We start from the raw sequence: 27656 nt of genomic DNA on the forward strand, positions 1-27656 counted from the left end.
TTTTCATTCGTCATTTTATTGAGATTTGAAATGGGAAGAAAACTCTTTATTTTTTCTACACAAATAGATGCATTCCACACGGAAACACGTAGAAAAATGACAATATTCTTTCTTATGTTCTGTTTATCCCTTTTTTGCGTGAGGAAAATGGTGTGGGGGTTCTGTTGTATGGGATCCGTTGGTGTGCTATGGGGGGGGTCCGTTGGCATGTTGTAGGGGGTAGGTTGGTAGAGCGGTATGTCGGAGGGGTTGTCATAGGGCAGTGGTTCTTTCAATTACAATTTCACGTCAAGGGCCCACAAAGTATTATTTTGCGCCAGGGGAAGATTGCGTTAACACTTGTTAACACTTTTCAGAATTATTGAAATATTTTCACAAGAAGTATACAATGGGGTTAAATTGGGCCTCAGTTTTGTGGGGGAACCCCCTAAAAGACCCCTAGGGGAGCACATACTCCACTGTGAAAACCACTGATCATGAGGGTTAAACTTATGGTGTCTCTGTTGGCACCTTACTCTGTAATGTGTTGTGCAGGGTATGCATTATGGGGGTTGTGTTATGTTGTAGGCCGGATGTCGGTATATTTGGGGGCTTATGTTGGTGTATTTGGGAGAGGGAGGTTATCAAGGCACTAAAGTCGAACAGAAGATTGTGACATTAACAGTGTGTGACGTACAGTTAACAGTGTAAACTGGTAATATGGCAGAAAAACAAGCACAATAAATACATGTCACATTCATAATTATAATAATCATTTTCAGTATGTTAAACTTTAGATTTAAATAGCAGTAGTAATAATAAATACAAATCCAAGGAGCTTCTACAGCTGTGCTAATCATTATAGTCATTCAGTTGCATGAACAGCGACCAGACTCTGGACTTTTAGAAGCCAACTACAGTATATCGATCAGTAACCGGTTGAGCCTGAGAGACTGGTAGTTAACTGGTAGCTAGTTGTGGTAGCTGGTAGCTTCCGGTTAAAGTTAGCAATGCTAGTGGAAGGCATTGTTAATGTGGCCTCCAAGGTAACAGAGCATGAACAATTCTACGAATACATCAACAATTATCTCAATAGTCAATTCAGACTGGCTTCTAAAAGTCCTTCAGATCTCCTTTAAGTCCTTTTAGTGGTCTGTCTGAGAGCCAGTTAAGTCATTTTGTGTGCATGTGTTGTGTGCCGTTGTTGGGAGGTGCCGGGTGTGTGTATAGCAGTGGTTCTCAAAGTGGGGTCCAGGGACCCTCTGGGTTCCTCGTGGGCGTTCCAATTTGACCCGTACAGCTCCAACTCTGAGAGTGTACGAGTTGCATGGGTTCCACATGGACCCTTTCAGGTGGGGGTCATTGAAAGATTAAAAGGTTTGAGAACCACTGGCGTAATGTTAGTGGTGGTGCTGGGTGTGGTGGTACAACGTGTGGAGTGTATGTATACAGTGTATAGTACAGTATGTAGTGTGTGCTGTGTGTGCGCAGTACAGTGTATTATTGTAACCATGGGTGTTCCAGACACTGTGCAGCAGTGTGCCTTTTCTGAGGGTCCAGCTCCAGCATCACCATCAGGAAGTCTGTGAACTGAGCAGCTTGTTCTAATGGCCATTCATATTTCTCCAATAAGACTTCGAATAGACCCCATGGCTTCAGATTGGATATATGACGCAACTCTCCTACAGATTGACAGCATGAGAGAGAAAACATTTAATGAGTTGTTTTGAGGAGAAATGGCCATCAAGATAATTTTAATGAAATCACATGCGCACACACAATCACATACACTACAACTCTCACCTCTCCTGTTGAAGTATTCCCTGGAGTATCGTCCAGATAAAGCAAAAGGCAAAGGGAGAGGTCCCAACAGCTCAATAATATGAGCTAAATGATCTGCGAATATTAAATATTATTATGTTAATATTCAACCTTAATATTAATATGACTTGCTGACTGTATAATGCACTGTACATTTGTATTTGCATGTATAATATATCATACATAGACCTCTTACCCCCTCATTTGTATGTACATCTTATACAGTATTAAAGGAGACCTACGGTATAATGTTTTTCATTTTCTTCTGTCATAAACTTTGTCATAATGTCGGATGTTTATATTAATTAAATGTGGAGAGTTTCAGATAATGATGTATTGAGGCTAGGCTCCCCTTTCTGCCTAGTGTGTATATACTGTGGAAGTAACAATAAAACTGATTGTGATTATGATAAAAGACAAAGTCACCGTTGTGAGGGAAAGCTCAAAAATACATACTGTACTGTTCTAAAAGCTAAGGTTTCCAAGAGGTTTATTCTACTGTCAAAACATACGACTAATTACTTGCGCAAGCAGAGCGCGCAAGTAATAATTTCGCCCGGTCTCTTCACCGTGACAGCCAACCCGCCATTTGATGTGTATGCAAAAAAAACAGCAAATCTGTGCCTGGTTTGCTGGGACCAGATTACACAAATGACCATATGTCTTACGTCATTATTTAGAGCTAGTCATACGTATACTATATACATAATCAGTAAAAAATTAAATAGCAAATTGTGCCTGATCTGCTGGGACCAGAGTACGTGGTGTGTATATGTATGACTAGCTCTCAATGATGACGTAAGAAATATGGTCATTTGTGTAATCTGGTCCCAGCAAACCAGGCACAGATTTGCTGTTTTTCTTGCATACGCATCAAATGGCGGGTTGGCTGTCACGGTTTTGGCGCAAAGTAACCACAGTATACCGCTAATCAACTTACAACTACATACTCTATATAGTATATGTATATGTATACGTATGTCTTACGTCATAATTTAGAGCTAGACATACGTATACTATATACATAATCAGTAAAAATAAAATAGCAAATTGTGCCTGATTTGCTGGGACCAGATTACATAAATGACCATATTTCTTTTTTTACCTAATATATTTTTTATCCCACGATTTTGTAACCCATTTTTCACCCCTGTGCCAATGACCATATTTCTTACGTCATCATTGAGAGCTAGTCATACATATACACACAATGTACTCTGGTCCCAGCAAATCTGCTGTTATATTTGCATACGCATCAAGTGGCGGGTTTTGTTCATCTTAATTACCTTTTTTTTCCATCACATAAATGATTTATTTTTCTTTAAAAAACTAAAAAGGGATCCAGAATATATCTACATCGATAAAACTGTATTTCTTATATAGATATAAACTTGAACCATACTTAATAATACTAGGTGTTTATATGCATAAAGTAGGTAGGTAGCAAATAGTTACACCTAAAAATTATACATTTCAAACGTTCCTTCACAGAGATACTGAGATTTGACAGTTTACAGCAGTCGAAAGTACTTGCTCGCTCTGCTTGCGCACTAGTTGGCCATTTATGGCCTACTAGTGTGCAACAAGCAAGTATGCACTCGACAGAGTGCAGTTCTAGTTTCTTTATGTGGTCATCTACTCTGCCCATATTGCCATCCCACCCTTTCAAAAAAAATAAGTTGGCCAAACAGAAGAAAATGGGCTTTTAGGGAGATATCCGTTAATATAAAAATATAATAGTATATAATAATTTCCGAATCTCTATCTAGTACCTTCATCTCTGGTGTAATCTTCTCCTGAGTGAGGTTCAAACATGTAATCTCCTGTTGCCAACTCAAATGCCTAAAATACATGACACAAGTCAATACAAGATCATTCATTTAAGAAGAAAAAATGCATGCAGTCATCCAGTCAGCATTGAGTTGTAAATGTGTTTGAACTTTGCATCATAGTGAGGACATCATGGCCTGTGTTTGTATAAATCATGATGTGGGATTGCTGCTCCACAGTGGAGTCGCTCAGTGATAAAATAAATAAATATGGAAGAAGGCAGATATTAACCCATTTAGGCCTGACGTCGAAATGTCTTTTTAAAATGTATTTCTTTCTGAAAAACCTCATGTTTCTATGTCAGTGGTTCTCAATATTTCATGTCAAGGACCCCAAAAATGTTATGAAATTGGCTGCAGACCCCCAAATGCACATTTTCACAATTTTTCAAAAATAGCAAGACCTACAAGCTCATAGCGCGGCACTCTGTGCCATGCTATGAGCTTGTAGATCTGCTATTTTTCAACAGCTAAAGTATAACATAATGCTTGAAAACACCAAAAGCATTGAAATATGACTTGAGGCATCGTACCATACAGGCTGTACTCCAGATGTCAGCAGGAGTTCCGTATTCGGATCCAATCAGAACCTCCACAGCCCGGTATTGCCTGGTCTGAATGTCTTCCGTGAAATGTTTATACTGAAAATACACAAATAAAATAAGTAGGGGTGTGCGTCTCTCCCTTACGAGACGATTCGATACGTATCGATAGTACGCATGGGCTACGATGCGATTCGGAGACGATACATTTTATATACAGAACGATTCGATGCAATGCAGTCCAAATCGATGCGATTTCGTGGAATTTGATGCGATTCGACGCGGTGCAATCTGACCTTTAACCTTTTTTAGATTTTTAATTTGAAGCTAGATCTATAAAGAATAGGACTTCATTAAAAAACATATAATTAATTGGAGGCTTTGTGATTAATTAATCTGAATTAATCACATTTTAATTGCATATCAATAGGCCTATTTGACCTGAGCAGTGAGCTTTTTCTTTTCAAATGGATTCAAGTGAATCAATGAATAGTGACTACATAAGCATAAGCAATAAAACAAGTATTACCGATAATAAGTGATAATATTATTTATATAATGCTTCTCTGAGTACCTAAAGATGCTTTTGAAGGGGAACATGAGAAAACAAATAAAAACAACTTTATTACGGAAAAACTAAGACTATGGAATAAAATAAATGAAAACAGTGGAATGAGATAGCTGGGGAAAGCAATATTCTAGAGGTGGGTTTGAATTTATATGGTGGTGGCATGTCTTTGAGTTTTGGGTTCGACAGGTCTGCCTGCTGTGGACAGTGAAACCCTGACCATTAAACACGGGCAGACGCAAGGATACAGTCTATCATTCATAGAGCACCGAAGTCCTGACGTAACTCGCTCATCCCTTCGAATTCCCCTGGTTCGCGGAAGTAATTTCTCTATGGAGAATAACATGGGGTGATCTTAAAATCGTTTCATATAAGCGTTGTGGTCCAAAAATAAACAAGCTATCTCTGCATTATTGTCAGGGAGGTGTCTCTGTATCGTTTGCAACAGTCAGTCACTCATATATGATACAGTCTGCTTCTAGCGGAAATGTAACTAATTCAGTAGCAGTAACATACAGTATGGTTTTCCCTCAGTCAGTTGATTTTTAATATCCATATGAGTGAAGCAGCCGGGGTGACATGTTTATTTTTCAAACACAGTTCTTATATGAGGCGATCTAAAATCCCCCTATGGGGATTATAATGCAAATGAAAAGTACACGAACCTGTGGATTTGCGCCCTCTACCGATATTGACGTCAGACTTCGGTGCTCAATTGTTAAAGGAAGCCAACAACATGTGTGATGCAAAGACGTGTACATGTAGCTGCTCCAAATGATATTCCCATTCGTCTTTGTGTCTGCCCGGGTAAACACAGCATTGAGTGTGAGGGTTGGGGAACGGATGGATAGTGTTATTAAGGAGAACTCCTTCTAACGATATGGACCAGAACTAAACTAAGGTTAGCTCCCATGCTAACTAGTAGCTACCCTCATGTCATGAGACAACACCACCGCCATACAGATCGGGTGGAAGTTGCTTGTGCCCGTGGATGGGAAATACGGCTATGGAAGCGTGGATGAAAGCACAGATGTGTGCAATAAAGTTCTGCATATCGTATTTGCGCGTGTATCCTGTCTGACGACGAGTGGTTTATTTATGCTGCTCGTGTGTTGTGACTGTCGCTGGCTGCTGATGCATAGTTAAGAGCGTCATACGCATGTGCCCGTCCTGCGCTGGAGCAGATCTACAAGTTATCTACCCGTCGCAATGCACGACGCTTTGGGCTTGTACATCTGTGTTTTTCCCACAGTTAGATGAATTATATCGATTCACAACTTTAGGATCGAACCAACATCCGATGCTGACGCTATTTTAACCGATCCAGACAAACGTGCATCGATGTAGTCGCATCGTTCATGTTAAAATCGATTACCGATTCATATCGATATTTTTTGACACCACTAAAAATAAGGATTATCATCATTATATTAATTCCATCGTCAATGTTATAATTAATACGTTTTTTTGTTGTTGTAAAGTGTAGGATTGCTCCGATACCAATGCTGGTATCGAAGCCGATACCCTACCCCTCATGCATTTGGAAAATTCAGCCACGGTAATTATAAAATCCTGTAGGTGCAGAAATGCTGAAATGAACTTTGGCAAGGCAATGATTTTTTTCCACAACGATGTAAATTTCTTTTTTTTTTCCAAGCTGAACTTTGTTTCTACAAAAGGCATGCTGTAGCTTTAACAGTACTCACCACCCAGCAAGCATTTCCCAGGTCAGCTATCTTGATCTGTAGTGTGTCTGCATTTCTGGGATCCAGAGGGTTCAACAGGAAATCTCCTGCACTAAACACTGAGAACACACACACACACACACACACACATGAAACAGACTTCCGAAGTACGTCCTCCACTCTATATGCGAGTGTGTATTTATTAATGTGCATTAGAGGTGTAACAATACATAATGAATGGTTCGTTTCAATATTTTGGTGTCAAAGACTGTTACACTTCAAATGTTATACTTTTTATTGAGGTGCGCTTGGTGGCGCGCTACAAGCTTGTAGATCTGCTAAAAAAAAAAATATCGAAGAGCGACTGACATAGACCTTTTTAGAATCTGATCTCAGGTCAGAATGAAAACTGTCCGGATGTAGAAGACATTTTTAGAATCTGATCTCAGGTCAGAATGGGTAAAGCAGCAATTACTGTGACACACCGCACGTCCCACCGTGTCATGTAGGCTGCTCTGTGCACATTTGATTACAAAATTGTAATTTTGTGTTCAGTTTGTGGTGCGTACCAATTTACCAAAACAAATGCCTCCTACCGAACAATTCAATATGAATATATGTACCATTACACTTCTAATATTATGTATAGCTAATCAGCTAATGTGTATTTTTGTAATGAGTATATTTAAAAGGAAAACCTACTTCCTGGTGACAGGTTTGAACGCGAGCTGTCCTGACCAGTAGAATAACCTGATAGGGTAGAGAGTGCTGACTCAGAGGTTGCTGACATCACAGAGCTCGACATCCCTGATAAGCCAGAGGCTGGACTAGAGTACCGCCCAGAAGTGTGGCCATTACAGCTTTCCTCCAACCAAGAGGACGCCGACTCAGGGCTGGCCTTGCTATTGGCTGAAAAGCAGGAAGTGTTGCCATTGACAACAGAGGAACCTAAAGGTGGCAGAAGACGTTAAAGTTAAGTTATTTTAAACTCAACTAATCTAAAATAAACTAATTATATATTACGCAATATACTAAGATATATTATACAATAATATACTATAAATGTGTACTATCATGTTAATGTAGTTGCATCTAAAAATGTGAAATTGTGTATTCCAAACTTTTTAGCCCGTGACCCAAAACTAAAATTAGACGTGGGTAGTGTTATGTAGTTGTGAAGTGTTGTGTAGGCATGTACTCACAGCTGTTTGTGCAGTTGTCTGTCGGGGGCGGAGTAACGCTATCCATGTCCTCCATTCTCTGGAACAGAATTATTTACAATACCAGTGAGTGAGAAGCATTCTAATGAGCATCCAGTAACATCTTTGACAGATCAGATTGCATGTTCAAAACAGTGATTGAGGCAAACTAGTTTCATTCACTCCGTTTGCGAGTCTAAGAAAGGAGGTGGACTGGCAAATATTTTTTCAGACACTTTAAAATTCAAGGCTCTGACTCTTGGCAGCTTTTCATCCTTTGAATACCAGGCCACAATACTGCAGGGTCAATCCGCTATAATAATAATAATAATAATAATAATCTTTATTTATAGAGCACCTTTCAGACAAGTGTAGTTCAAAGTGCTTTACATACAAGTAAATGCCAATGAAATGCCAATGATTAGCATCGTCCTCCAAAGTACAAAGCAGTATTTCTAACAGAAATATCAGAACTTTTATCTGTATAATGTATCTGTTCCACTAACTATGACAGATAGTTTCTCTCCATTGCTCTTTTAGATTCCTTATTCATGTCTTCACTGTATTGCATTACTGCTATTATTTTAATGTTTTATGCCTTGCTTATCTTACATTTGTAAAGCACAGCTCAAGACCCACATCTACACTCTTGCTTTTAATTGATTTGAATTTCTTTGTTATTCATGTCCTCACTGTATTGCATTACTGCTATTATTTTGAATGCCTTGCTTTTTTCTTCTTTTCTTTTCATTACTCTGTAAAGCACTTTGAGCTGCATTTCATGCCATGAAAGGTGCTATGCAAATGAAGTTGACAAATATTAGACAATAAAATATCGGCTAAAACCAATATATCATTTTGATATCAGTTTGATACTGCAACTTTTAAGGCTGATATTGCAGATAGAAATCAGATTAATCGTGCATCTCTAGTAGTATATTATGTTAGTATAGAGGCGGGCAGGCAGTACTATTCAGTAATATAGTGGTAGTGTTGTATAGTATTGTAGTTCTAGTAGTATAGATAGTCGTTAATAAAAGCATACTGTACATTACCTGTATCTCTACCAGTCGTTGGTCTAACAGTCTCTGCTGTCTTTTGGCTTTTCTCTTCAATTTCTTCTTCTTGTTTTTAGTCACTTTACCATCCTACAGTACACACACAGACAGATGTCCAGTTAAAATGAGCAAATATATAAGAAACTATTAACACATTATATTTCACGCACACACATTTAAGAACTCTAGTTCTCAGCTGTTGGTTTTACTGACAGTATTGAAAGCGCCTTTACCTAATCCTCAAGGTTCAAGAGGTTTCATTGACTGTTCATTCACTGCACATACCAGCGAGAAAGAGGGGAGAGTGATTGAAACGACAAGAGCACAGTGCGGACTCCCAGCGTGCGTTAGGTCGTGTTTGTACGTACTTGGTTTAATGGTTTTTGGAGGGACATTACAGAAGACACATGCAGAGAGGCTCAATGCAAAGCAACAATACAGCACATACTGTAACACAGCCCAAAAATAGAGACTATTTGTGAAATATGTGAATACTAGCCTTTAGTTACACAAGCATCACTGTGAAGCCATTTGTTTGTATTTAATGGTGAATCCAACAATGATCACGGCGAACCAAGACCAAAGTGCCTGCAATTCTCTCTGCAGTAAGAAAAAGCCTCAAACCACACAGCGAAACAATTTATCCAAATGACTACAAAACGTTCTGAGCTGTATCCCCCCCCCCCTCCCCAAATGCTCATGCCAATTATCACGTTGTGTAGGAGTTTCTGCTAATTGCCTCAATCGTATCACAACCCTTCCTTGTAATACACAAGAAAACTTGATAAAGGGTAAGAATGCCATAATATTAACAATAAACCATGAACTAAACAAAAAACACACAATATTGAAAGGAACAATCATCCGGAACTTCCTTTTCCCTCAAACCGGAAGAACAACAATAAAAGCTCTCGTAGCCTGCAGCTTTTATTGCGAAAAATCGGTTTGCGGGGAAAGGAAGTTCCGGATGACTACAAAACAATACTACAACATGACATAGGGAGATCATCAGAAACCCGAAAAGGAATGCTGCCCAGGCTAATACTTAATACTACATACTAATAGTGTCTCCATACACAGGTACAGGAAGTCTTTGCCTGCCAAAGCCTTGAGAAAGGATTCCTTCCGACAACTTTTTGAAAACGTTGAAGGAAAACTTTATCTGTGGCAATTAATGTTGGCTCTGTGGCACCACAAAATGACCGCCACTGCTATGCTCTATAAAGCAATGCACGCTGCTGCCGCTGATATTGCCACTGCATAGGAATGACGCAGTGAGGTATGGAGAGGATGTGCAGCGGTAGGAGATAAGGCCAGAGATTAAAATAGGGTGCATTTTGCATCCCAAAACGCAGTTTATAGTTAAGGGACGCAATAAAATGTCCTCTGCATCCACGGGATGCACTACTGTACTGTTTTTTTATTCTAGTTTATTTTGCTAGCTTTAGTTATAATAATCATTTCTTCTTCCGTTTTCTACAAATTCTGAAATGATGTTAAATGCTGTAAAATTGTAAAAGTGGCAAAATATGACTCCTAATGTCATTGAAGTGGGACTCATAAAATGTCCCTGCGACTCATCTAAAAGACCATCCCTGCATCCCGGGACACATTACATTGAAAACCTATTTACATCTCTGCAAGGCAGTCGTTCCTTGCCATCATCTTTTGCTGACAACAAAGATATGTGCTCCATGCCAAGTCATATAAAGAAAAGCCAATAGTGTTTGCACAAAATCATTCTGAGATGATATTAATTGTCTCAGAATAACCAGGAAGACGCCCTGAGTGCGGTGCACTCATCCACCTGGGTGACGGCAGACTGCTGGGCGAGCGCTGGCGCTTGGGCATGGGGGGTGAGATCAACTTATGGAATGAATTCTGTACTGGCCATAGATGGAGCGTGTCTTGAGTGTACAGGGTTTGATGAGGTCAAGAACTCTAGTTTTCGCCGGCTGCCGGGCGCGGCTGCACTAATAACTTTGGGGCAGGCCCGTCTAGAGTCTGAATGGAGGTATCAGTCAAAAGGGAGACGTCGATGAGGAAGGACAGATGGGGAAGGATCAACATAGGGAATGTCAATAGGTCAGCTCCATATATGGAGATCTAAGGGTTTGAGGTCTGGCCGGCTCCATACATGCAAATCTAGGTGATGATCCAGTCTTCTCCATGTATGGCTATCCAGGGTTTGATGAGGTCAGTATCATGATCTTCATATATGGAGATGACCATATATGGTTCGTCGACCATATATGTAGCATCGACCATATATATGGTGGCGTGAGGTGTCACCAGGCGTAACGGGGTGACGGCCATATATGGTGGCGTGACTGACTGACCGGACGGACGGACGGACAGGTTTTCATAGTAATCTAACAGCTTGCTGTGTCAAAATAACTAGACTGACTCTAGGGTGAGTACACCGGCCTTACAACATTTTACAAGATTTGCCAATATGTACATTTTTCAATTTCAGCACAAATGTGTGGATAAATTCCACAGTGCCTGGTTAGAGGGAAAAGCCAGTGAGAAATACAATAAATCTCATCGGACTGCTTTATGGCACTGAACAGTCACTATAGCACACTTTGTGAAACCAAGCAGAAAACAACTAGTATCACACCCGTCATTGAACATGAACAGCACAATTAATCAGAATGCAGATTCAGATGCACATTAGGTGACTTACCTGAGTGTCCCGGGGGGCGGCGCTAACTGCAGGCAGGGGGAGGATAAGAAGAATGGGGGGATGAAGCAAAGACGAGAGGAGACGAAGCATCGATTGAGAAAAAGGGGGGAGAAAGAACAAGAAAAGAGAGAGACAGGCAGAGAAACAACAAAAGGACAGACAGAGACAGACAGGCGAGAGAAAACAGCAAGTTAGAAACCCTCAAAGAGAGAGACTGCAGACAAGAGCAAGACGGGTCTGAAAGCAGCCAGTGTGTCTGACTGCCTAACACACTGGCAGTCAGTCAAACTGGGGAGTAGCAGTAGGGTTGTCACAATTATTATTACATAATTGTCTAAATCGCAATTACTTGAGATAATCGCAATAATTGTTGTAATAATCGTGTCCATGTTGAAAAATGTTCATACATAAAGCAGAAATAGCAGAAGTTACGTGTTTTAAGCTTGTAGATCAGCTATTTCCGCTATTTAGTATTTAGTAACATTTATATACTGTAAATGCCAGTAATTTCTTGGTATATTAATATTTCAGTTATTTGTCATATCTGCCCTGTGCACTTTTTTATTACCAAGCCTAAAAGACAAACAGAATGCAATTATTTGTGTGACAAATCAATCATCAACTTACATGTGTAATTGTGACAGCCCTAAGTAGCAGTCAGACAGTATAGTCAGTCAGTCAGAGAGACAGATACTGTCACCTTGGCTATTCCTCATATCTAGATAGCTGAGGTTACAGATTCAATCTGCTCCACTTACTGTCACAGTTGCATTGGTTGTCCATTCCTAGTTAACATTTATAATTCAACAATTGATTGCCCCTCCCCAAACACAGCTGAATACATTAAAACGTAACTAAGTAAGTTGAAGTGGGTTATTGTCGGCATCAGCTGAGCAAGTGACTATGAAGATAGGAGGTATCTCCTTACAACGCGGGGTCTTAGTTACCCAAGTCGTGTAACTCATATGCCGAGTTGGCGCCGGTGCCTGGGATGGACCCTACTAATGTTGTCGATTTTGTACTAAACACTCGAACCTCAGCAAAAGGGTGAACATTTGGCGAATATCACAGATCTACAAGCTCATAATGAGCTGTGAGCTTGTAGTTGGGTTATTTTCACTGACTCTCCACCAGTAATTCTTCATGGACTCACTACGGTATGTGCCACAGTGCACTGTGGACAGAACTCTAACATGTTGAAGTCTCCTCATCCTGCCTGTCAGGAACTCTGCTATTCCCACAGAAACACAGTAACACACAGCATCATGTCTCAGTCAACTCAACTAAAGACCCTGGTCTTGCTGAGGAAATGGAATCAGCTTCCTATAGCTTTGACCTCAGTGACCTGCGAGTGCTCCACTAGGACAACCACAGCCTGCAAGGGTCACATTCCTGGCTCCAACAACACTGAAACATGTCCCATAATACTTGTGACTGTTCAACATAATCTTTCTGAGCTTTTTTGGCATGGTTTATTTATGGAGAGGAGACTTCCGCACACCCGGTAGACAATTTGGAGCAGGTGCGATGGTGACGAGGCATACAACGTAGGAGAAAGGAGGGACACCCGCACACCGCCACTTGCCAGGTTCAAGAGCATTTGTTTTAAATAGCAGAGAGAAACGTTGAGGAAGGTCGCAAGACCGAAACGTTGCTCTCTGCCATTTAAAATAAATGCTCTTGAACCTGGCAAGTGGCGCTGTGCGGGTGTCCCTCCTGTCTTCTACTGTGCGGGTGTCCCCTCCTGTCTTCTACTGTGCGGGTGTCCCTCCTGTCTTCTACTTGGCATGGTTTATAAAATAGGCAAAAAGGTTGGAAGGAAACATAGGCAATCAGACAATGAAACATGTGATTGATACCCGTTTATCACAGGACTCCAGAGACGATGTGAACTTGTTTGATAATAAAGAAGAGGATCCAAGGCACTCTGTTCCAGTGAGGTGAAAAAAGCCTTTATTGTAAGTTGACCCTGACGAAGGCTGATTGCCGAAACGTGTTGGTCCTCCCTTTTTGCAATGATCTTTGCCATGCCTTAAACTTACAATAAAGGCTTTTCTCACCTCACTAGAACAGAGTGCCTTGGATCCTCTTCTTCATTTTCACGATTTATACCTCGCCAACGATCACCTGTATTCAGTTCAACAAACAAAGGACCACGGCAGCGTGTCAAACTGTTCTTGTACACTGTAGGAAGACCTTCCTTGAATGTTTTTACAAACTGTGTATGTTTGTATTACTATTTCGTGTGCATGCATTACCCCTGTCCAGCCCACTTGCCCTTCATGGACGCATCCGTGATGAACAGAAGTGTTCCCTGCTTCACTCTACCTTGAGCCCATAGTACCTCCCTCGCATTTGAGTATGTATGAACACAGCAGAGAAAAATAGAGAGAGTGAGAGAGACGGAGAGAGACTTGAATGTCAGTGTTGCAGTTGAACAATACGCTTGTCCCCCCTGCCCACTGCAGCGGGGTGTTTACCAACTCAAATGGCCAATAAATTATATTCTAAATTCCTATCCAGAAGACCAGAACACATACTGTAGAGCCCCACACAGAATTCAATGTAGCATAAAATGCTCCGAATAATGTCCTCTCTCCCAGACTTACAGTAAACAGCTAACCGTCAGCTGTAGTTTGGCCGTGTGCACACTGCATACTGTACATCCTTGCACGTAGCAATGTATTCACACGTTTGTATTGATAAGTGTAGGAAAGTGTCGCAATGTGTAATCAGGACTAGAGGCGTAGCTCACGTCGGATGCGAGATGAAAGTCCTTGGGTTTTACAATGAATTTGAGACCCTACCACTGACAATCGAGCAACATTAAAGTAGGTTATGTCTGCACAGTATAATATTTGGTTTGTACACACGACTACACGGTCACTGAGGAGTTTCTGTGTTCATTTATAAACTTGTAACTCAGATTGTAACCTCACCAAATGTGCACGACTCATTAACACCCAGTCCGTCCAGGAGGATCTCCACAAGGACGGCCGTCAACGCAAGCAGGCGTATAGTTCTCAATAATGTACATGTACATTATCACTTATAGTTAAACACGCGTTTGTTTTTGGCCACAATAAATAGATGATGATGGATCCATGAGTGCTCTGTGGTCTGTAATGTACCCGACCCGGACAATGTTGTGGACTCGGCTCGGTTCTGGTTTCAGGTCTCGTGCAACGCCTCCAACAGAGATAACTTTTGTTGCCATTGTTTGTCGCTGCGGGACAGCGACAAACAGTTGGTGTCGTCTATTAACCCATTCTGAACGGGAACCCATTTTGGTGTTAGCATCATGTTATGCTTTAGCTATTGAAAAATAGCAGATCTACAAGCTCATAGCTTGTAGGTCTGCTATTTTTGAAAAATCGAAGAACGACTGACATTTTTAGAATCTGATCTCAGGTCAGAATGGGTTAATCAGACCAGTGTGTGTCCAGTGGAAACCTCGTATGAATCTGATCTCAGGTCAGAATGGGTTAATCTGTCAGTCAGTCACCTGAAGACCCTGAAGGGGGTGCGGCTCCAGCTCTCTGCCAGATGGTCGCCTCAGCTGCCAATCGTCTTATGTAAACCTCATCGACGTCCAATAGAATGTTCTCTGGTTTGATGTCAGTGTGGATGATCTTACATTTAGTATGTAGGTAGTCCAACCCCTGGAGAACCTACACACACACACACACACACACACACACACAGATGAACATTGCATGTCTCCCAAATTCACATTCTGCAGACACTTGGTGTAGGTGTGTACATTTGTGTCATGCGTGTGCTTACCTGTCTTATCACAGTCTTGACACACACCAGAGGCAATCCCATGTAGTTTGACTTGATGATCCATTTTAGCAGCTGGTGTCCCAAAACTTCCAAAACCATACATACATCTGGTGCCAACAGTCAGGACCAATAACCAGAAAACCTCCCACATTTTTATTACAATTACACTTTTTGCTTTCAATTTCAGTTTAGTGTTTGATTGAACCTGCTAAGGATTGATAAAGCAACAGGAAGAAAGGAATACAGATAGTGCCAGACAAAAATATGACAGACAAAGGGACAGAGTGGTGATAAAGGATACGCACTCCGTTGACTCCTGATATTTTAAAATCATCTATGAGTTGAACGACGGTCTCTCTCTTTGGATCAGATGGGTCACTGTCTCTCACCTAATAAAACACCACATCCAGACACCCAACCATCTGATGAACTGTACAGTACACACAGTCAACACATTTGTGAATTTGTTCATTGGATAGGATAGTAAATGTGTTCATAAATGACTGTTATGTGGGTGTGTGTGTCTGTACAATGTGTTTATTGTGTGCGTGCAGTGTGTTTGTGCATGTGTGTTGTGTGCATGCATACGGTGTGTTTGTGTACGTACACATCTTAGCAGTCTGATCTCGTCCAGTGCGGTCTCTGTGTAATGCTGAGCACTCTTCACAACCTTCAACGCTACAAACCTCTTCCTCCTACACAGTAACACACACACGCACTTTAAAATGTCACAAAAATTATATCTAATTATACATTGACAAAACAACAACAATTACAATGCCCGGTTGATGAAAAAAATAAAGAATATAGACGCACGCACAGACACTCTATTCATGCTGTATAATTATTACTACTTACTGTAAATCCCAGCAGAGCCAGACTGTAGAGAAATGTCCCCAGCCGAGTTTTCGGACCACATGGTAGCGACCATTAAACAGGTCACCTATCTTCACTGGGTAGTATCCACCTATCGCACGCACGCACACACACAAAATCACACTTGTGTCACGAGAGGGGCGCTTTTATCATCATACATGGACACGGTCACATTCCGGCCAATCACAATTGGCGTCCTCACTTTTCTTTCATAGTTTTTAAGCCCTCAGCCCGCCCACGCCACCCCCCCCACACACACACACAGGGGGGGAAAAAAAGAAAAGAAAAAAAACCGAATGGTTCAAGCCCATTAATTAAGATTCGAGTGCCAACCCTAACGAGCGAAGGTTCGAACCCCGAATGTTCGGGGACAGCCTTAACACACACACACACACAGAGACACACACACACACTCACAAAAAAACCAATCACCTTTTAAAAAGGCTTCTTGGCTCGGTCCGCTGGCCTAGTGGTCCGGGCACCTAGAATCTAATGTAGCCTGACAGCGCATCATGGGTTCGAGTCACTACCCATCTCTCCCTCTCCCCATTTCCTGTCTACCTACCGTACTATCAATAAAACCATAAAAACATTTTTTTCCATGCAAAAATATATTCATCTTCTATTTTCATTGTTTATTGATTTATTATTTCTACTTTTATATAAAAGTGCTTTAAAAAACAAAATGCTTTCTTGTGAATACACTACGGTATATTAAATTAATCTATTACCTTTACAGTAATCTGTAGGGTCTTCCTGTTCTTCGTCATCTGACCCCAGCAGCTCAGGAGGGGGTGGAGTAAAGTCTGGAGGGGGCGGGCTCAGAGCCGAAGGAGGCGTGGCGTGCAAAGGGACAGCGGGAGGCCGACCAATTGAAGTTGAGATGGGCGTGGCCAAAGACTCTGAGGCACCGGAGAGGAGATTGGATGGAGACTGTGAAAGCAGTGACGGGAAGGAGGGAGACCGAGAGGCGGTGGTGGCATCATGTAACGATGGAAAGAGAGGGCTTGAGGGATGGAGGGAGGAGCTGCTATGGGTGAAGGTGACCGAGGGGATAGGTGGGTCGTCGTCAAGGTAACCGGCGTCGTTGTCAAGGTAGCCGGCATCGTCAGCGGGGTATCCAGGATCCTCACCATGGTAACCGGGACCATTGTCACGGTCAGGGAGGCACTGCGAAAGAGTCAGAAGGGTGGGTGTGTGGGAGGCATCGTGGGTAATATTTGGGGGTTTTACAGGACTGTGGGTTATGTTTGGAGGAGACTCGTCGCCACGATTAATAGTCTTTGCGTCTGTTGATGTGTGGGGCGAGGCAAGTTGACAATCTGGCCCCGATTGGTTCTCAGGTCCAATGAGAGGAGGAGGCGGGGTGCCACTTGGAGATTCAGACTCTGAGGCTATGCTGGTGGCCGAGTGTGTGCCGTTTCTGTACGTTTTGGGAACGTTTGCTATGTTGTTCTGGGGTTCGTTAGTAGTGGTGGCGTCGCGTTTGAGAACGCTTGGTGGGTTGCTTAGGGGTGTAGTTGGAGGGGTGGAGTCTACTTTGATACCATCTGGTGTGTAGTTGTTGGGTGTCGTTGGAGGGGTGCAGTCTGGTTTTGAAGCATCTGGTGTGGAGTTGTTGGGTGTAGTTGGTGGGGTGGAGTCTGGTGTGGAGTTTTTGGGTGGAGTTGGAGGCGTGGGGTCTGGTTTAGAAGCGCTTGGGGTGCAGCTCTGGGGTGTAGTTTGAGGGGTGGAGTCTCTGTGCAGAGACAGCAGTTGTTGACACAATTCAGCGGAAGGAAGTTCAGACCTGAAAGATTAGACACATACAGTACAGTAAGAAACATTGATATGATGTAGTATTTCTCTAAAACAGACTCCTTTAGACAACAATAGGAATTTAGAAAGTGCTGAGCAGAGCATTTCTGCCCTGCTTTATGGAAATCACTGAATCAGTTACTTGGAAGTGTCATTTTATCAATTTACCCTATTATCCAAATGATCAGATGCCGGATATCTGATGCCGCAGCCACACATTTTTATATAGTAAAACTTTTATCAGCCTGTCAAACACACAGTTGTGAAAATAAGTCTTCAGTTATTTGAGTTGACTCTTTAAAGGGTTGCTTAAGTGGTGGTTGATTTAATTTATGACCAACAATAAAGACTACTTCCTGATTTAATGCGCATTTTGAGCTTTTACTACATCAAGCAGCTACATGGTCGCGTTCGTATGCAGGAGATTTCAAACAAATACAGAGTTGCAAGAGAATGCCTTGTATACGGGCCGGCTGCAGGATGAAATAATAATAAAACTTTATTTGTATAGCACCTTTCAAGGCTTTCATGACATGAAATGAAAGAAAGAAAAGCAAGGCATAAAACATTAAAAATAATAGCAGTTTAAAAGATCAATTAAAAGCGTGTAGAGTGTGTAGAAGTGGGTCTTGAGCTGTGTTTTAAAAATGTCTACAGAGGCTGCCTGTCGAAGGTGCAGTGGGAGTTTGTTCCACGCCGTCGGCCCGTAGAAGCTTCACCACATTTTTTGTTGCCATTTTTTTAGGCAAAGTGAGCAGGACAGCAGTGGAAGACCTTAGAGGGCAGTTTGGGACATATTTAGGCAAGCAGTCATCTAGGTAGGAAGGTGCAAGACCATTGAGAGCAATGTTCTCTCATCTTAGTTTTAGTTAAAACTCTGGCTGACACATTTTGGACAAGTTAATCTGTCAGTTGTTTTCTTAGACAGTCCAGAAAAAAGTTCATTGCCATTCGCGTTTTTGCATCGTCCAATGACAAACAGGCTCTGATTCGTGCAATATTTCTAAGGTGAAAAAAGGCAATCTTGGTAACATGATTAATGTGTGAATTAAAATTAAATTCAGAATCAATAATGACTCCCAAGTTCTTTACTGTACTGTTACTTTCTACAGCCAGGTGGCCAAGTCTGCATATTATTGATTCTTTCTGCTCACTAGAACCGATTGAGAACTTCTGTCTTATCCTCATTTAGCTTGAGAAAGTTCTCATTCATCCAGCATTTGATGCTAGACAGACAGGTCAACAACGGGTCTAAAGCAATGACTTAAGGTGCAGATGAAAATGGTAGGGGTGCACACTGCACAGTAAATGTTATTCTATTTCAACATACAGCTATAGCATTGTTAAACCAAACAAACTATAGTGCTTCTGCCTCTAGAGTGGCGCTGTGGACACAGACAAGCCAGAATAAGAACCACCAAGGACTGCAGGCGGACCCGTGGATGTATGACGAGGAAACCCCGTGCCGCTGGAGTTTAACATTGAGCGCCCGTTTGCACTTCCGCATTTTGGACACGAAATCAGAAAAATGCGAAGTAGACCGGCTTCAAAACGCCACTGAGCAACTTCCATATCGAAATGAGTAGCGGAGGGGCGGGGCTGTCGCTCCGGTTCGGTCTCTATCCTTTTATTACTCAATGGTGACCGCAGCTCCGCACACATTTTTGAGTGGTGCAACCACTCCTACAACCAGCAATGTCCGTGTGTGTATCTGAGCACGAGTATATGAACAAGCTCCCACTGTACCTTCGTCAGGAAGCCTCTGTAGACATTTTTAAAGCTCAGCTTAAGACCCACTTCTACAACATTGCTTTTAATTGATCTTTTATTTTTTGTTATTCATGTCCTCACTGTATTGCATTACCGCTTGTTTTTTAATGTCGTTGCCTTGCTTTTCTTTCTCCATTGCTCTGTAAAGCACTTTGAGCTGCATTTCATGTCATGAAAGGTGCTATACAAATAAAGTTTTATCATTATTATTAGTACCAGTAGGGGGCGCCAGAAACATAGAGAGGGATAGTGCTGCTAATGAGAGAGAGAGAGAGAGCGAGAGTGGGGGGGGGGGGGGGGGGTTATCAGCCCGTTGCCATGTATTGATTTAACAATGAATAGCTGAATGCTGAAATAAAATAACATTTACTGCTGTTAAATAAATAGGCATAACATTTATTTAACTTAAATGTGGTATAGCTACAATCTGCAAACTATTTATACTGTATTCAATCAGTCAGTCAATCAATCAAAAATGTGAATTTCTGAATCTGAACAGCAGCAGCATTTATTGGATTAAGTGTAGCCTACAATCTGCATGCAAACTGTTATGAAGTATTCAATCAATCAAAAATAAATTGTCTGAACTGCAGCAGCAGCCAGGTCGGACACATAATATTATAAAGTATGTAACCAACATAAAGCAAGTGTAGTGTACAATAAGTGTGCAAACTTATAAACCTATTCAATCATCAATCAAAAACAGATTGTCTGAACTGCAGCCCAGCCAGTAAGACAGGAGTCAGGACACAATTTTCTAAACCAACAAATAAAATCCTGCATCTGTCAATGTGGCCATGGCGGAAAAACTAAAATAAATAATCTCTCTCTCTCTCTCTCTCAAGTTCACCATTCTGTTGCTACAGCTACAATGATACAAAAAGAATCACACCCACCCATGTCAAGTGAGGGGCGCTAATATATTAAAGTCTAACTCATGTTGATTAGGTGAACAAACAGTGCCAATGCCATCAACAATAAAGAGACAATATGACGTAATGAGGGACAATATGACGTACATTTTCCCTTCATTGTCAATGGCGTTTTTAAAAACAAACATTGAACTAAAGACAAACATTAAACCTGTCTAGTGCCCCTCAAAAATAGAATAGAGAAAAAATGATTAAGCCTATAGCAGTCTAAAATAGCCTGTTTCAGACAGACATGACAAATAAAACCAGCAGAACAAAATAAGCCAGCAAAATTCCAGTCAGTAGAGTTGCAGCCTCCTCGTCTGTGTACCAACAAGTACCATGACATTTCCGACATGGAAAGCAAAAGGCAGCACCGCAACCACTGAATATTCAAGCCACTGCCAGTCCAGTTCATTAAACCAGGTTCTGCTAAATTAGCGTGTTTTATTGTAAAATATTAGAGTTGTAGCTCCTGGCTTCTCTGCCCCCAAATGAAATCAACCGGCGGCGGGTGTGGTGGTAGGCTTACTAGGCCGAGGTGGAGTGGAGGGCTCTTCCACAGCTAGAGGAGAGGTCAGACCTTCGGTCTCTGAATCATGCTAGGCTGGCTCTGTAGTCTGTGTTATTATTGTCATCGCTACTGCTGATACTTAAATGCCACATAGACAGTGTTTTCTTTATTATAAGGCCTACTACCAAAAGATCTGATGTCCATTCTTAAGTAGGAACCGAGCGAACTTTGCTTTGATTTGCACACTTTTACTTCCCACAACAGGAGTCGGGACGAGGTGCAACTAGGGTCAAAATTCAGATCACTAATCAGCGTTGCTGCTTGGCGGCCGGCAGGTGATTGTAAATTGGGAAATTAGACTGGAGCTGCGACAAAGACAACGAGCAAGATAATAGGCTATATAATATTACTGTGTAAAACTGCGTTTGTTTCAATACTGTTATTGTGATCTCTATGACAATTATAATCTTCTGACAATTGTTTTTTTTTAAAATATTTTCATAACTTTACATAGAACATAGACTGAGGGTGCACAATTTGCAACACAGGGTTCCAGGCACCCTCTGGCACCCCTGTGACACCGGGGGTAGTTATGGCCATAAAATATAGTCATACAGTATATGGTGATCCAGTTGTCCAGAACCACCAATCTGACCGATATGCCATTTGAGCATAACCTATTTGGGCATATAGCGATTAAATCATCAGGGATCTCCATGCATGGGCATAAAAGGAACACAGACAGCCGGGTACTCTGACAAAGCATACAACGGGTATCGATTAGCCAGGTGTGGCATTCATTCCACTCTTGAATCGTTCCCGATTAGCAATTAGATGCCTCAGATTTTCTCTAAATACTGTGCACTACAAGTCTCAGCTGAGAAATGTTTGTGTTTGACTACCGAGACTAGACCTGCGTTGAAACTTGAAATGACCATATAGCAATTTCTTGGTAAGCGCAGGTTTGATAAATGAAGGCCGCCAGTGAGTTGCCTTTTCCTGATCACCAGTACATGTTTTAAAACTCAATTTACCACACAGACAGCTGTGGCCATTTTGAGCTTCAAAACCAGACCATGCAATTCAATGACATGACATCCTTCTTGAACTGATGCATGACGACAGTGTAGAGAGGCAGGGAGCAGGCATGAGTCAATGTTCTTATCTGGTTAGGTGAAACACGAAATTGTTATTTATAGAATTCAGTGACTCAGGGCTGCGTTACACTTCCCTAACTGCTTAGCTGTCACCTGTACCCAGAGACTACAGTAAGCACTACTACTAGTACTCACTAGTAGTTTCAATTCCAGTCAGTTGTGTTTCAGGCCGGTCAACTGAAAAGAGAACACGGACCACAACCACCGAATCCTTGGGAACAGATCCACTGTCCTTTATGCGGATGGGAGGAGAGAAAATGTACAGTATGTTCGTACCTCCGTTTTTTGATCACAGTTTCGGATTCGGTACGGTTTGAAAAAAAAACAAACATGGAAAACAGGAAGTCAGTCAAAGAGCACACTACCATCACAATAGATGGCGCTGCACTGGAGGTGGTCAGCAAATTCTAATTCCTTCGTGTCCACTGTCCACAACATTGAGAAACTTTCCAAGACAGAAGACATTTTAACACCGCACACTAGGTCAAAAAATCGCCAATAACCAGCATCAGGCGGCCATACGGCCTTTACTGCATGTCACCCCATCTCTCCCCATTTCCTGTCATCCTACTTTCATCTATCCCTCTATCAATAAAAAAAGAAAAACGGCGAAAGACAAAAACAAGAGTAAGAAGCTCCAGTACATTCAGAACAGTGCTGCTAGGATCCTGATGAGTGCGCGGAAATATGAACATATAAATAATCACACCCATTCGCTACACTGGCTTCCCGCCTCCTTTAGGATAGATTACAACGTCTCCCTCCTTACCCATCAGTACATCCACAGCGATGCTCACTCATATCCGGAAATTCAAACCCTCTGAACCCCCATGACGCTCAGCTGCTCCTCCTCTGTGAAATGCCCTCCCTGACCATCTGAGGGTAGCCTGGTAAACCACAGGTCTGGTGGCGTCGCTCTGCCAATGATGTTGAATTATGTTTGTGCTTGTGTAAAAACTGACATATGTGGATGACGAAACTAAATTGAGTTTCAAATTATATATAGGGAACGTAAAATATTTGCAATGGATATCTCGAACGGATTTATATGGACATAATTCAGATGTTTCAATAACTTGATTCATCTATATTTGTTATATTTAATAGAGAGAGGGACAGTAACTTGACAAGAGTCAGAGATATGTTGCGCGCTCAGCTCGCACACAAGTAGGCCATTCATGGCCAACCTGTGTGCGAAGCGCAAGTTGGCAGCTCGTCAGAGTGCATTTCTAGTTATCTTTTTACTTTTATGCAATGTAGCACTTTGAGATTTGTGTCAAATGTAAAGTGTGTTACATATATTATTTATAATATTTATAAGTGGTGAGGAAGGCAAAGCAACAACACTGCTCCCTCAGGTGCCCGAAGAAGTTTTGCATAGACCACAAGGTCCTGAAGGCTTTCTACAGAGGTACCTCCAAGAGCATCCTGACTACTGGCTACAACACTGCCTGGTGAACGGGAACTATACCAACCTCCAAGAGCATCCTGACTACTGGCTACAACACTGCCTGGTGAACGGGAACTATACCAACCTCCAAGAGCATCCTGACTACTGGCTACAACACTGCCTGGTGAACCGGAACTATACCACCTCAAAGAGCATCCGACTACTGGCTACAACACTGCCTGGTGAACGGGAACTATACCAACCTCCAAGAGCATCCTGACTACTGGCTACAACACTGCCTGGTGAACCGGAACTATACCAAACTCAAAGAGCATCTCGACTACTGGCTACAACACTGCCTGGTGAACGGGAACTATACCAAACTCAAAGAGCATCTCGACTACTGGCTACAACACTGCCTGGTGAACGGGAACTATACCAACCTCCAAGAGCATCCTGACTACTGGCTACAACACTGCCTGGTGAACGGGAACTATACCAACCTCAAAGAGCATCCCGACTACTGGCTACAACACTGCCTGGTGAACCGGAACTATACCAACCTCAAAGAAATACAGAGGGTTGTGCAGTCAGCAGAGTGTTCATTCCCTTCCATCCATGACAAATACAAGGCACATTGTCACAGCAAAACCTGGAGGATCGTTAGATCGTAGCCAACTCAACCCAACCACAGACTGGTTCAGACGGCAAGTAGCACGGCAGCCAAAAGGCTACTACTGACTGATAGTTTGTTCCCCCGAACAATCTTCAGTCTTATGAACCACACACACACACACACACACACACACACACACATGAACGCACACACACACACACACACACACACACAATGTAGGGCTATGAGTTTACCTAAACATTTGGCTACATTTCATACCGGGTGACAATAGCAGGCAAGCAGAAACCGGATTATAAAATGGGTTTAGGGTGTCGAGTTGGTGAGCTGGAGCTGCGCTGCTCTCGTGCCCTGTGTGGCAGCTCTGACCTGTTAAAAATATATATAATGCACTTAAAAGCTTAAAAATCCTACGTGAAGTGAGGGGCGCTCTTATCATCTTACAACATTAGGTGATGTAATGATGATGTAAAACAAACTGTGTCAAAACAAACATTAAATTGTCTTTATTGTTAATGGGATTTAATGCTTGTGTTAGTGACTAAACAAACATTAATTTCTCTTCATTGTCAATGAAGTCTTTAAAACAAACATTGACCTAAACACAAACATTAAACCTGTATATAGGAGCTAGCGCCCCTCAAATTTTTTAATAACTACCTAAACACTGTAAGAAAAATCGTCTGGGTGAGGCAGATATAGCATGAAGTGCAGGCCTGAGCCCATGTTGGCCACTGAAATTAAATTACTGCAGCAGCCCAGACTATAAAGCGAAAAATAAATTCTACTATAAATATGTCTATATGCACAGAATATGCCTTCAAGAGCTTTGTTAGGAAGCTGCCATAAAAGGAGTTTGGCATCATCAGGGCATCTGCTGCATGCATACATTTTTTGTACTATTGCTGCAGCATCTCGGACGTGCACAAGGTCATATTAAATGCATTGATGTGCATTAACCGCGACTCTTTGAGGTATAATTACACTAATTTAAAACACGTTCCTGGTTCTGCTGACTTGTATTGTCCTTCTAATCTAATGTGTGAGGTGGTCGTGTCTCTTTCTATGGAAAATAGATGCAGATGCAGAAATAAGCAAATAAATGAAATGAATTTTTTATTGAAAAAAAGAAACATGGGCATCTCATCCATTAGGTAGAAGGACAAAATCAATCACCAGTGTGTGTCAATGAGTCTAACATAAAATGGAGTTTGAAGTTAAATGGGCTTAGTATACTGTAGGCAGGGGGTGTGTCTGATACATGAATATAATCAAATATCTAAATATTGTATCAAGCAACTTAAAAACTGTCTGGTGTACACAAAAGCCAGGGTACATGTTAAAAAGAAACATTGTAATGGTTATTCTCTCACACACACACACGATCAGCAAGGAGAGATTAAAGTGCTGTATATGCATGTTTGTGTGTATTATTCAATAACACAGTGGCTTACCGATTGTCTGGGGAAGGGACTTCATCTGACGTCTGTTTTTTGTGTTTCTTGCCTTTCTTACGGTGTTTCTTACCCTGGCTGGTGGCGGGGGGGTTGCTACTGGGACCACTGGCCACAGCTGTCAAGTAGGACAATATCACATCACCACATTTAACTGTAGAGTCTCATGCAAACATGTGTACTAATGCACAGCCAGCAATCAAATCTACAGTTCCACTAGACAAAATGACAAACATGACTGAGGTTATGAAGTGAGGTTTAACATTTTGACTTGTGTACCCGTTTGTGTATAGTTTATGTGGCCTGTATAGTTATGTAGTTAATGGTATGTGTAGTTTGAAATAGATGTTCGTCTTTTGTACAATATCACAATATTAGGGGGGTGACAATTCATGCTTTCACAAAATATTTATCGTATTACATTTTTGATAAATAGATGTCAGTAATGCCTATTGCCTATATAATAACTAAGACAAATGATAGAACAGCTAGAACAGCTGTAAATTCATAAACTATTATGGCTTTACTGTAACGCAGGTCATATCATGATATTCAAAATTCTGTCTAGTCCACTTTCTGTGCCCAAGGCACACAAAATGACTCATGTGCAAGTCTCAGGTCACAGTCACACCCATGGACTCTTAGCAAAAATAGGGGCACCACCAGGTTTAAAATAGTTTTGGGGGGGTAATAGAATTTGCCTCTGTATTGGGGAAATGATAGTGAGGACAAAGTACAGATATATATTTTTTTATTGCATTTATTGCAATAATGAGAAGTTGTCAAAACATCCTCACCTGCTGCCACCAAATTGTCTCATGTCACGACATTGCCCAGCCTGTGTGTACATGTTTCTTGTAGGCTATATATGTGGTTGTGTCACTGTGTAGTTTATCCAGATGCATGTGTGTGCGTCAGTGCGTGTAGTTTGTGGTGGTGTGTATTGTGTGTGCATGTGTAGACTGGTTTGTGTGTGGTTATACGAGTCATTTTAGTGACAGCTGCAGCTGCTCGCAGCATGCTAGTGCTGTTAGCCTCGCCTATCGTAGCCAGCCCATGCTAACCAGCCATAGTGTAATGATGATGATTGAGGGAAACCCACACACACTGTAAAAATCCCCAGTGTTCATTTATCCATTTTAGAACTCTCAAATGTAACCCATCCCAGAGATGAATAAACACCAAGCGTTTTACAGATATAGTGGATTGTATCACTGTAAAATGATTGGTGTTTATTTGTCTGTTAAAAGCACAGCTGTCACAAACACCAGAGCTATAATAGAACATTAGTAATAAGAGTTGTTACCGTTGTGAAATACATTACCTATCATCAACATCATGCAGCCTCACTCAGCTCAGTCCCGGGCCGGGGCGGTTAACGTTACCGTTACAGCTAGCTCTGTGTGTTAGCACCCTAAGCAAGCAGTGTGTAAACGACAGTTTCTTTACGTTGACACACACAAACAGCGTCTAAAGTCATGACTCTGACAGATCGTCATGCAACACAGATAGTGTACACGAGCACTGTCTTCTCTATTTATAGTTGAGTTTTATTTATATTTTACCCACCGTTCATGGAGATCATGAGGACAGCTGGCTCTATGCGCTGTTCTGCGCATGCGTCATCGAAAGTGTCCGGATTATAAAAAGTTGGTTGGGTGCTTTGCTCTGCCCCATCCCCATGGCAACCATAGAACCATTACCATCGCAACTGTCCCCCCAGACTATGGGATTAGGCAACGTCTGATCAATGAGCCCCACAAACTCTCTCTCTCACGCACGCACGCACACGCACGCGCGCGCATACACGCACACACACACACACACACACACACACACACACACACACACACACACACACATCTCACTTCTTCTGTTGAAGTATTCCCTGGCGTATCGTCCAGCAAAAGGCAAAGGGGAAAGGTCCCAACAGCTCGACTAATAGCTAAATGTTAATTTTAAATATTAACATTCAACCAATAATATTGAAATACTAA

General features: G+C 41.7%; 1 protein-coding gene across 4 annotated transcripts; it reads right to left on the reverse strand.

Moving 5' to 3' along the window:
• srpk3 (SRSF protein kinase 3) lies at window positions 1-27306 on the reverse strand. Of its 4 annotated transcripts, XM_080763289.1 has the most exons (18): window positions 27229-27271; window positions 26984-27073; window positions 25660-25777; window positions 16764-17821; window positions 16015-16123; window positions 15764-15851; window positions 15458-15545; window positions 15157-15263; window positions 14876-15041; window positions 11371-11396; window positions 8679-8771; window positions 7627-7684; window positions 7127-7372; window positions 6446-6543; window positions 4163-4270; window positions 3573-3642; window positions 1783-1875; window positions 1-1661 (listed from the first exon to the last, which is right to left on the reverse strand). In XM_080763289.1, exons 2-18 carry the CDS (start codon window positions 26997-26999, stop codon window positions 1480-1482), a joined length of 2724 nt encoding a protein of 907 aa, XP_080619415.1. In that variant the 5' UTR covers window positions 27000-27073; window positions 27229-27271; the 3' UTR covers window positions 1-1479. The 4 variants fall into 4 exon arrangements, with proteins under 4 accessions (XP_080619415.1, XP_080619416.1, XP_080619414.1 ...); XM_080763290.1 differs by lacking the exon at window positions 26984-27073 and having other exon boundaries at window positions 27229-27306; XM_080763288.1 differs by lacking the exon at window positions 27229-27271 and having other exon boundaries at window positions 26984-27183.
• Between the last annotated feature and the right edge of the window lie 350 nt (window positions 27307-27656).

Source organism: Protomyctophum bolini, assembly GCF_963924005.1.
Source record: "Protomyctophum bolini genome assembly, chromosome: 5".
NCBI classification, from domain to species: domain Eukaryota; kingdom Metazoa; phylum Chordata; class Actinopteri; order Myctophiformes; family Myctophidae; genus Protomyctophum; species Protomyctophum bolini.

Excerpts from the sequence above, each read along its gene's own strand:
- srpk3 (XM_080763287.1), bottom strand. The coding sequence starts at position 26,999 with ATGATGTTGATGATAGGTAATGTATTTCACAACG. Across the intron at positions 25,778-26,965 it reads AGGTAATGTATTTCACAACG|CTGTGGCCAGTGGTCCCAGT; the intron begins GTAACAACTCTT and ends CCTACTTGACAG. Across the intron at positions 6,544-7,126 it reads TTCAAACCTGTCACCAGGAA|TGTTTAGTGCAGGAGATTTC; the intron begins GTAGGTTTTCCT and ends GTGTGTTCTCAG.